This window comes from Eleutherodactylus coqui, chromosome 1, assembly GCF_035609145.1.
Source record: "Eleutherodactylus coqui strain aEleCoq1 chromosome 1, aEleCoq1.hap1, whole genome shotgun sequence".
NCBI classification, from domain to species: Eukaryota; Metazoa; Chordata; class Amphibia; order Anura; family Eleutherodactylidae; genus Eleutherodactylus; species Eleutherodactylus coqui.
The window spans coordinates 431,739,914-431,752,013 of record NC_089837.1 but is presented as its reverse complement, the minus strand read 5'-3'; the positions used below and the strand labels follow the sequence as shown (position 1 = coordinate 431,752,013).

The 12,100-nt window shown below is 44.0% G+C and overlaps 1 protein-coding gene across 2 annotated transcripts in view; it reads right to left on the bottom strand.

Moving 5' to 3' along the window:
- COG3 (component of oligomeric golgi complex 3) overlaps nucleotides 1-12,100 on the bottom strand; it is a 70,908-nt gene that overhangs the window by 5,478 nt on the left and 53,330 nt on the right. For both annotated transcript variants that reach the window (XM_066581973.1, XM_066581982.1), the window contains 3 exons: nucleotides 9,924-10,012; nucleotides 9,712-9,846; nucleotides 529-604 (listed from right to left, as the gene is read on the bottom strand). In XM_066581973.1, coding sequence (XP_066438070.1) covers nucleotides 529-604; nucleotides 9,712-9,846; nucleotides 9,924-10,012 — 300 coding nt within the window. The remainder of the gene's footprint in view (nucleotides 1-528; nucleotides 605-9,711; nucleotides 9,847-9,923; nucleotides 10,013-12,100) is intronic.

Here is a 12,100-nt window from a genome sequence, read left to right as displayed (position 1 = left end):
GTGCATAAAACAAAATATTCTTCTCCCTAACTCTGCAGTACACACATAGGATCATCATCATCATAGAAAACACTAGAAAAGTACTGAACAGTGCAGATGTTATTTCAGTAGCAATAAATCACTTATTAGCTGCAGCAGTCTGTATTAGTCTCTGCTGACCCCTCCCCTAACTATGGACTTCTATTGTGTAGCACAAGACATTACTCTACTTCAATCCGTGTTTTGTCTTATCTCCTTTACTAGAGACGAAGTTCACTCAACAGGCAGTTGACAGCAAAGGAAGGGAGACCCCTTAGTGGCCAGTACTTTTCATCACAAAAATAGCATTTTAGATAAAGGACTTGCACTTTTGCTAGTTATCACATAGGCCATCATATGAACACAAGTTGGCTCAAAGTGCAACATACATTTAACCAAATTCTTAATGAATAATTCATAGTTCTCAATCTGGTAGAAATGTGAAAATCAATTGTTTTCCTAGAAATATAATATGCCACTGGGAAAAAAAAAAGCAATGATGTTACAAACCTGGCTGTGCCCATGGCTGTTGTGACAGGCTGTATTTAGGGCCACCTTGATTAGCCATAGTCTTCAGTGCAGTCACCTATACGAAAAAGGCAACAGTGTTATGCTCATTATATCCCTTCTACGGCTTTGGTCAATTATTAATACTGATTTATATTGTGGCAGCAATTCACTGTATAATATGCTAAAAACAAAAGGACAAATGCATAAAATGTGCTACAGATACATATCAAAATACAGATAGCCAAAGCAGTTCAAGATTGTAACTATGTGAAGGGAGAGGGCTGTCTGTGCCCCAAAGACTGGAAGCTAGGAGTACTGCAACTGGTATAGGACTAGTCAGGGGGGTAAGTGACTGTTATAACTGCACGCTTGTCTGAAAAGGTGGGTTTTAAGTTGTGTTTGAAGACTTAAAGGAGTTGTGCCGCAGAAGCAAGTGCAGTTATGCACTTCTGTATGGCCATATTAATGCACTTTGTAATATACATCGTGCATTAAATATTGGCCATACAGAAGTTATACACTTACCCCCTCCGGTGCTGGTGTCCCCGTCTCCATGGCGACGACCAAACTTCTTCTCTAGTCGCACGAACAGTCGCGCTTGCGCACTGAAGATTCCTCTTCTGTTGGGTCCGGGCTCACGAGCTGCGTCCTGGCTCCTCCCTCTTCTCCAAGTCATTGCGTAGCTCCGCCCCATCACGTGGTGCCGATCAGCCAATGAGGTGGCTGTAATCGGCAGTGGAGCTCAGACTGGAGAAGAACATCCACGGTGCACCATGGGAGAAGACCAGCGGTGCACCTTGGGAAATGACGGCGGCCATCTTGGAAGAAGATTTTTATAACTTCATGAAACAGCTTCATGGTGAGTAGAAACGCTCTAAAAAAACGATTTACATGGGTAGTTTGTGATGCTTGTCTAATTGGGGTGTGAAAGATTTTTCGTTTTGGCCGCGGGACAACCCCTTTAAGTTATTCTAGAAGTGGTAAGAGGCAATAGAGTAATACCGGATCCAAGCATGTACGTTAGTGATAGCATTAAGAAAGAAGGAAGAGTGACTGGGTCATGGAGCGGACATGAAGATAGATGGGAGCACTGATCGTTAGTTTGACAATAAACTGGAAGGAGGGTGCTGAAGTTGTCAAACTTGGATACAATGATGGCATGCAGTTTCATTGCATCATGGGTAAGAAAGAAAAATTTATAGTGAGAGAAGAGGCAACAAGAAGTGGTTAGTAATAAGATGAACGATCAGAAACCAAGAAATAGATTTCAGTGTCCAAAGCAGTAGTTGTAGCTTGAGACGTGGAAGGGTCCAGGCAGAGAGCTTTGAGGGTCACCAAATGACTGAAGTAGAGCAGATGGTGTGTGGATGGAACATATTAGAGGTTGGGCACGACTGGTAAGGGGAAATATAAAGTATAAGAAAAAAAACAACAACTGGCCAACATGGTCAAATTCTACCATTTCAGCTGAGCATAGTTTTAAAATTCTATGCCAACAATCTCTCCCGAACGCTGACAGCTAGTACTGGCAGCTGAAACTAATCTGTCATGCTGGAATTTTTTGCCCGCTGTTAGCAGAAAGAAGATGTGTATGGCAGTACTGGCAGCTTGCAGCCGGCCATTCACCACTTCGCGAAAGCTCATTACACCTTTTCTGTCCCTGATCTGCCAGTTTAGGCTGACAAGTTGAACAGAAGACCTGATGTACAACTGATGGGATGCATTTTGTATGATCCTGACCTGTACTGTACCAGAGGGGGAAAAAGCTAACAAATTCATACATCATAAATTACTGGTCAACATTTCACAAAATAATTAGCATTAAAATGATAGCTCAGTATTGTAAATCAGTGCATACAAAATGGGCTGACATTCATGTTTGTGTGTCGGGAATACAACTCTAACCATACTAAAGCAGGACACTGCTCCCTGGTGGTAGGTGGAGGGGATTACACGAACTAATGAGTCCCATTCACAGGCATGCAAGACTGCGTGTATGTAGATAATTCACAGTAAGAGTAGAATGACTAATCAGCCCCGTATGTGATGTCAAACAGTTCATACTGTATGTATTAAACTGCCACCATTATTGTCTCTAGTTGTTTTTTCCAGTTACATGAAACTTCAAAAATCAAGTCTTGTAATACGATAATGAGATACCTCCTGTTCGACTAGTCAGTGACTACCACTTGTTGCAAACTGGAAGATTTATCCGCGGACCTTAGCCCGGCTTCTGAGCAAGTGCCCCTCACCAAAATGGGGGACGCATGCGCAGAAGCCGCGGATTGCTGGGGTAATTTAAAATCTCCCTGCTCCAGGCTACCAAACCCAAATGGGTCTCCATTTTGGGGTGTAAATCCTCATTTTCATGTGCACTACAGAAAAAAAAAATCTTTAAAAGTAGACATTTGCAAAAAAAAAAAAAGAAACTTTATTTTTTCTCCTCTAAATTCCATCAAGGCCGCCTGCAGATGGGCGGAAATTCCGCGGCTAGATTTCCCGCAGAATTTCCGCCCCTGGAAGCTGCCATAGGATTGCGTTAACAAACGCAATCCTATGCAGATGTCCGCAATTTGGCCACGCGAAATCTCGCACGACAAACAAGTCGCGGCACGCTCTATTTCTGTGCGGGGCACATGAAAGAGCCGGGGCCACGGGAGCAGGTGAGTGTCACGCTGTTCTCTGCAGACGTTCGGGTCGGGTCCCGCTGCGAGAATTCTCGCAGCCGGATCCGACCCGGACGTCTGCAGGCGGTCCAACTCCTGAAAAATAACTGTGGGGTCAAAATACTCATGACCCCCCTCAGTGAATACATTAAGGGGTGTAGTTTTTACAATGGGGTCATTTGTGGGCGTTTCTATCACTCTAACACCTATGAGCCTTTGCAATCTTTGCTGGGTGCAAGAAAACAAAGTGTTCCTTAAAATGTTGATAAGTAATGTTAAATTTGTATGTCTCCTAAATAATTTTTAAAAAAACGAAAGTTTTTCAAATGTGAATCCAAAATAAAGTAAAGTAAACAGATGGAAATCAGAGGCCATCATGGTGCAAAGCAAGATTGCAATGAAATGGAGGTCTATCCTCTTAAGTGACGAGCCCCACATTCGTCTCGAATGCAATGCTAGACAGATTGGTTTGGAGACCACGTGGGTAATGCCATGAAGAGGCCTTCATGAGGAAACGTCACACCAGTCCTACTTCAGGGACCATGGTGTGGGATGGTATAATGTACAGTAGCTGAACCCCTCTAGTCTTCATTCCATTTAGAAGTATGTTAATTCGGTCATGGAACCATACGTAAGGCCATTTCTCCAAAGTGTCCCATAAGCAGTTTGTCAACATGACAATGCCAGACCGCTTGGCCTACACCTGCCATCATGGCATGAAGCGTGTCCAGGATTGTCTTCCATGGAGCACATCTGGGGCATCACTGGTTGGCAACTGCAAAGGGAGCTGCCAGCAGCGCATTTTGATGATTTGTGTACCCAAGTGTATTCAGCGTGGCAGAGCATTCCTTAAACAAACACTAATTACCTCAGCAAGTCTGTATATTTCTGCACGTGGCACTCATACTCATACTCCATACTCAATAAATGGTGATGCTTTCAATATTTTGTATCAATTTTTTTTTTTTCATTTGCATATTAAAATGTCTATTCATCCTGTGATTTCCATAATTCCCAAACTTTTCCTTCTTGCTGTTACAATTTCAGTGTTGAAGAGTGCATTGTAACCCTTTGCAATCCAATTTTGGATTCAGGGTTTCCTAGGGGGCCTTCTCTTTCTGCCATTATACAATGGCACCATCTGCTGGCTAGAGCCAGTACTGCGGTATGGGACATGCTGGAGAGGCCCCCGACAACAGAGCAGCCAGTAATCTACAATAAGAATACCCTGCCGGACGTCTTCCGACATCACAGTTGTACAGGTTTCAATCAGAATGTCTTTAAATGTCAGACAGATTGGAAAGGGTTAAAGCGACATTATTTCCATTGCACTCTACATATGAAAACAGGGGTTTAAATACATTATATGTGGAAAGTGGCAGGAAGAATGAACGTGGACTAAGTGACTTACAAACTGACAAAGAGGGAGAGAGGAGGTGATGGGAGAGGCTGCTTATGTAGTGGTGGCAGCAGGGTCACGCCCTCTGTCCACGGGACGATTCTCATTTAGCCCCTTAAGGACCAGGCTGTTTGTACCTTAAGGATCAGACAGTTTTTAGGGATTTTACCCATGTGGCGGTTTAACTGTCCTTTATTTTACCTTTTTTTAACCATTTTGGTAGCTGAAAAGTTTGTTTTTTTTAACATTTCTAGTTATTTTTTAAATTCGCATATTTACGCTAAGATAAAGTATGGGAACGGGTTCCTCATTTTGTTTTGAACGTTTTGATATATAATATACATGGTTTTGGATTACAGGGTGTATATGGCGACATTTTTTGGTTGGCATCGGCTTTGGGTTATTTTCTTTTTTATGTATAGATTTTTATTTTATTCTCTAATTTAGTTTTACTTATTTATGTAATTTCACCATCTGTGTCCCCATGACACCATATTAGACCTCTGGGGGACAGTCACGTTTTGTTTTTTTTATTTGACACTTTTTCCCTGTAACTGGGGCTCCTATTCATGCTGCAGCCACAGTGGGAACCACCCCTGTAGTGACATTAGTCACTGGCAGAGCTGATCTATAGCAGAGGGTCCTGGTGGTAACGTGACCGTCAACTTGGGTAGTGGAAGTTACACTTCCACTTTTTAGTACACATACTTCTCATTGAGTGCTGTGTACTTGGGAAAGGAGAAGGCAGAAAGGGTTAAAAACCCCTCCTGCCTTTTCCTCCGGGTTATCTGCTGTGACTAACAGCTGACAAGCTTCTGATTGATTGCAGAAGCAGAGTCTTTAGGCCTCCTTCACACGGGCGACAAAGTCGCGCGATTTTGTAGCGTTGCTACAATGCAACAAATCGCATGTATGTGAAGCCCATGGTTTCCTTCACACATGAGATGTTTTGTAGCATGCTACAAAACGACACACAAACCTCGCAGGTCCGGCGATATGCCCACGACATGCGAGGTTTTGTAGCCCATGTTTCTCTATGGAGCCTTCCTCTCTGTTGCATCGCACGAAAAATGCGGTTTGCATGCGATGCAATGCAACTTTGACAGTAGCAGATGCTACAAAGTTGCGTGACTTTGTAGCGTGACATGCGACTTTGTAGCGCTACAAAATCGCAGTATTGCTGCGAGAAAATCGCAGAGATATCGTACGGTGCAGCAATGAGCGATGAGATATCGCTGCGATTTTCTCGCAGCGATGCTGTGTCGTCCGTGTGAAGGAGGCCTTAGACCCTGCCGCAACTTCACATATGGCTGGGCTTAAAGCCCAGGACCAAGCTTGGTCCTTAATGGGTTAAACAAGCGCATGAGCAAGAGCCGTTAATTAGTTGCTCCCGCAGAATGTTTAGACAAGCAGACATCGCTGAGAATCGCTCACGTCTCGCTCAGTGTTTCACATTCCTATGTGAAACACTTAGCGGAGAGCGTTTAGACATAATGAGAAGTGAGCGAACACAGGCCGAAACGGAGTGACAAACAAGAAGTGCACCATGGCTTTGTGTATATATGCAACCATTATCGCACAAATTCGTTCATTTGAAGGAATTTTAAGAAACAATCGTTACTTGTAAATGGGCCATTGCTGTAGATTTTACGTACTGTGACATCAGCAGCCTAGCTGTAGTACAATATAGTATTACTGTGAATTCACATCTGGCAGATCACAACCAGCTGTAGTGCATAAGAGCAGGGGAACATGGGGACAAAGTTAGACTACCTAGGCGTTTTACACAGAGGATTCAGCCAAACTCTTTCAGCCGACAGCCATCTCTCCGGACCTCCATTCCTCGTGGATACTTGGTTCAGCTGAGCGCAGCCATGTTGTGTATGTAGTGAGGGGAGAAAGTTGTGGCCCAACACCTCCGGCTTCAGCTCATCTCCCAAGAATAAAAAGATTGAGCTGTTGAAATCCATCTATCTTATCATTATCTCCTCTAACATCTAAGAGTCAGGGGAGTCGGGCAGCCCCCCCCCATACACCCTAAATGATCGGTGGCTTGGCTAATGCACATGTCCAGTGTCAGTGTACACCAGCAGTTACTGAGACATTAGATTATTAGCGGTAGTACAATATGGTATTCGGATACCACAATTGGCCGGTTATCTGCTTTATAATAAAAATCAACAAAAAGGCATGCTACAGTATTAACACGCGAACAAGACTTCTTACAAAACTAAGTCACGTAACATTTGTACGCAGGGATTTTCAAGATAAGACAACTAAAAAAACGCTGAACCAGACAGACAGACATAAATCGATGCCAGCCAATGGCCACGTACAGCTATGCAGCGTTCTACTGATCAATAGGAAAATAAGTAGAACGCAAAAATGTATTCCACGGGTCCATTGCTAGATCGCCCTAATATTGGCCAATGTAGAGTGGGCAGCATGCCCCATATACTAATTAGGATAGTTGGCAGAAGCAGGCAGTCATCTGATGCGTAATAAAAATGTAGCTACTCTTCCCTAAACGGTTTGCCTCCTACCTGGACCAATGTGAGGTAGGCAGCAGACAATTTACAGCCGTTGCACGCGGACCGCAACTAAAGCTGCAGTAAACATGGCAGTATTTCTAAACACCGGCGAATGATTGATGGCTTGAAAAACCATTCCAAGTACCTGCTGGACATTCGTACGCACAGTGACTGTAGTGCATATGCATAGTAAATATTAACACTGCGAATGAAAAAATATGCATTTAGGCAGACAATCATAATCACTTGAAAAAGGAATAAAGCAGAATGAATATTTTAATGTATAAAGGGGACCCATACAGGACTCCCTCACACCAACAGTGCCTTGCAGGACATACAATTGCAGCAGTAACTTATCCCTTTTGTTGGCCAAAGCAGTGCCTTGTTACCTCCCACCTCGCTCATAATCACTTCTTTATTCCCACTAGCTGTAATGGCCCCCTGCTTTAAAGTGGTCATAACAATACTGGTCAGCACTTTCCCTTCCGCCTAGTGGTCAGAGCAGTGCCTTGTCCTTGTGACCATTCAGCTCCATGCATTTGGCAGCAGGTAGAAGCACTCACTCACTGAATGCACATAAGGCAGGCTATTAATTGAAGTGCTATAACGTATTAATGACATCACATACAGCAGGTTGTGGTTTGCAGTATAACATAGAATTAAAGGGGTTGCTCCACTGTAAACGCTCATTGGTTTATCCTTAGGATAGGGTATCAACAGTAGATGAACAGGGGTTTGCCACCCGAGACCCCCACCGATCAGCTGTTCTCTGGGCTGCTGCACTTTGCTTCCTGCTGAAATCAGCTCCGAGCATGACAGCTCTGTTCTCACTGCAGTGGCCAGGCTTGGTACTGCAGGCATTCACTTCAATTGGAACATTGCCTACAAGATCAAACCTGGCTACTGCAGTGGAGCAGAGCTGTGTGATTCTTGCAGAAACCAGCTAAAGGCACCAGCGCAGGGAACAGCTTATCGGAATGGGCCCTGCTGACTTACTACTGATGGCCAATCCCAGGGATAGGCGATTAATAGTCCACAACCCCTTGAATATAACATCAGTATATTATACTAATGCTAATCTAATGCCCTAGCTTGCTGTAGTAGAACATATTTGTAGATTACTGGTTATGAAGTTTTTTCCTGCCATTGCAAATTACAATGAACGCTCATCGTTCAGGAATTTTTGCTGCTTAAATGATGATCTGAACGATGATCGCTCAGTATAAATAACAGCGGCCGTTCAGTACTGAACGGCTATGTTATGTCAACGGAGAGCGACGGGGCAGAGCGAGGAGAGAAATCTCCTCCAGCTGCCCAGCTGTGAAGCAATGATACTCGCTTCCCTGCAAAAGCACGTGAGCGGGTACATAGAATCATAGACTGGTAGAGTTGGAAGGGACCTCCAGGGTCATCGGGTCCAACCCCCTGCTCAGTGCAGGACACTTGCAGGGACGAGTGTTGGGTATCGTTTGCCCGACAGTCGCCCTGTCTAAATGGGCCTTAAGTACTTTGAGCTCCAATTTTCCTTGCTATTCACATGGATGCATGCATTATGCGGTTTCAGTCTGTGAAATAAGTAGGGTTTCCAAAAACCAATACTGCACACATTTACTGTGTATTTAGTCCTTTTTTTCCCCCTTGCACGTGTATTCACTGCGTATTTCCCACGTGCTTAAAAAAATAAATAAATAAAAAACAAGCAAGAAGTCCCAGTAGATTTCTCCTCTCTTCATGTGTAAGTATCATTGACGTGATCCCATTGACTTTAATGGCCAATTTTGGTTAGTAATGTGGACTGAAGGCGGCAGCTGAATCTGACCCAGTGCCTGGCCGATGACCCCTGCATACTTGTCAGGATTTTTTTCTTGTCTGTGCTGCAGTTGTGCCAGCATTGTGTTGGAGCACATGCGCAGTACAGATGACACCGTGGCGACGCTTGGCGATGACATAGATTTCAGGACGTGTCCGCAGTGATAGCAGCGGATCGGACGGCTTCTTTGATTTCAAAGGAAGCCATCCGCGCCGAAATAGAACATGCTGCGCTTTTCCCTCCGTGAGTATAAAACTGCTCTTATTCCGCTCGTGGACAGAAAAAAAAGCTATTTTCTATAGCATGTCTACGGCAGTATTTGCTGCGGAATTTTGAGGCAGACGCCCGCTCTGGATTCCGCAATGCAAATACGCCCGTGTGCATTGGACCTTAATAGGACATGCTGCGATTTTTTTCGCACGTGAAAAATGCACGTCTGAATACCCCAATGCAAATCATGGGGCTAACGCGGTATGCATTACGCACGTAAAAAATATGCACGCAATGCCGAGCCCAAATACTCCCATGTGAATGAGGCCTTAAAAGGTATTTTAACCCAGTAACCAGACCATTACCCTCTAATGAGGTCTTTCTACAGTGACGGAAGTGGTGGAAAGGTTCTATTTTCGATGATTGATAAGAACTTTTCTATGTATTGTTGAGTTTCCTTTAAGTTTATTTTAGAAAGCACACTTCATGAAGAACATAATCAAATATTTCACTGACTGACCTCATCGAGGAATGTAATCCATGGACTGAAAACAAACATAAATTTACCTTTGTCATGAAATCCTCTAATGGCTCCACAAAGATCTTGCTCTGCTGCTGAATAAACTGCTCACAAGCTGCCTTGAGATGTCGATCAACATCTTTCTTCGAGTCAATGTAATGTTCTTTTATTTCAGGCGTTCCCTAAAGAGTAAAGCACACTCTTACTAGAATATGTACAATACAGAACACACCGTACAAGAGAAGGAGCTACAAGTTACCTGGAGGAGGAACTCAAGGATGGCATTATTGCTGTTCAGCCTGAAAAAGCTTGGAACAGTCCTTGGGTGAAGAATTTTAAATGCAGCATCTAGAAATCAAATATAAAAAAAAAATAAAAAATGTTCATGACCGAAAGTACAGAGAAACTACAAGTGATATGACCAAACACACAAAACACACTGAAATCAGATATGGTGAATCAGCAAGGCTCAGTGGAGGAAGAGTTGCTGCCCATTGACAAAGATCTACACGAATAGCAGTTCCCATGGCCATACACAGAGTTTAGATATGAAAAACTTTCTGATGACTGCCAACAGTGGTCTGAATCCGCTTTTTTACCTTAACGTTTGTGGATCTCTGCCTTTTGTCAACATGTATAGCCTGTGATGGCTGATTTTTTTTCTCCAGTCATTGCCGTGCTTGAAGTCATTCATGTCAAATGACAAACCTGAATCCTATCGGTCACAGCCCAGACCAGGCCACAGATAGCCACAGAGATCAACTGGTAATTGGTGGTGTTAAAGGGGTTAACCAGGCAGTGGTAGCCAGGATACACCGGGGTCGGAGCGGTAGCACTGCTCTGACCCGTGTAGCAACCGGCGCTCATAATTGCAAGCACAGCTCTCATTGAAATTAATGATGAGCGCTGGCCACTACACAGGGGTCGGTGTGGTGCTTCCTCTCTGACTCCAATGCATCCTGGCAGCCGATGCCTGGATAACCCCTTTAACTTATCACAGGGTCGTCCAAAATGTCAACCTTCACAAACCAATCAAACAATTGGCTCACAAGAGAGCGTTTGAAATACCCAACGTATGGCAGGTTTTGCTTAATGGGATTGTCCACTCTGAAAAATATTGCTGTTAGAAAGCCAGACTATAAACTGATCAGACTTTCCTGCTGCTGGGATCCCCAACAATCAGCTGTCATCTGTGAAGGAACCCGGAAGCAAGTGCTCGATTTCCCAGAAGCACCACCACAGAGGAAATAAAGGCTTACTCAGTGGCCATTGAATCAATAGGCTGTTTGTTCTCTAATACACGAGTGCTGAAGAGGGGACCCCCACATCTATAAACTCAAAGTTCCTCAATAGGGTATTTGAAAATATAGCTCTTAACCCTTTCCAATCCACTGTCTGACGTCTAAAGACACTCTGATTGAAGGCTGTACAGCTTCAATGTCGGAAGACGTCCGGCAGGGTATTCTTACTGTAGATTACTGGCCGCTCTGTTGTCTGGGGCCTCTCCAGCATGTCCCACACCGCAGTACTGGCTCTAGCCAGCAGATGGTGACATTGTATAATGGCAGAAAGAGAAAGCCCCCTAGGAAACCCTGAATCCAAAATTGGTTTGCAAAGTGTTAAAAGGGGTATTCCAATCTTAGGTCTGGATCCCAGAGCTTGGAAACACATCTACCTTCAGAATGAGATGGTACCCTAAGCCCCATTCAAACTGGTGAAGTAGTCTCTAGCAGCCACATTTAAACGTTAAGTGGATGGTGAGGAGGCCATACATGTGTGCTACATTCATTTCTACATGAGCCAAGACTGGTATTAAAAGGGGTATTCCATCTCCGTAAGTTATCCCCTACCAACAAGATAGGGGAAAACGTGCTGATCAGTGGAGGTCCAAGTGCTGGGACTCCACCAATCAACTCATATCACCCCTGCAGTGTCCTGAAATTTTGACAGTGGCGGCTATGCATCCTCCATTGACTTCAATGGTTACTGCCAGAGATGGCCATGTTCAAGCAGTAGGCTACTTCAAGTGGTCCCATGGAAGTGAATAAAGATAAGAGTTCAAACACTCAGCAGTCTCTTTCAATTCTTGTTGAAGTCAATAGAGACATGGCGTGCATGCGCGGCCACTGCTGTCAAAATGTCAGAATGCAGTAAGGATGATCGGTCTGAATCCATGGCGGGCCCAGTGGTTACACTCCCACAATCAGCAAGTCATCCAGTCTCCTGTGAATAAAGGGTAACTTGTAGCGACTACCACTATAAAAGATTACTTGGCTCTTAAGTACGAGCTGTCATGATAGATCGGCAGTGAACTTCAGCTAAGGACAAGTTGTAACATTTTAGAAGCAAAATAGAAAAAATACATATGTTTGGAAAGGTCAGATCTCCATGGTTTCACAAAGAGGATATTGGTGAAAACACTGCATGTAAGAAGCT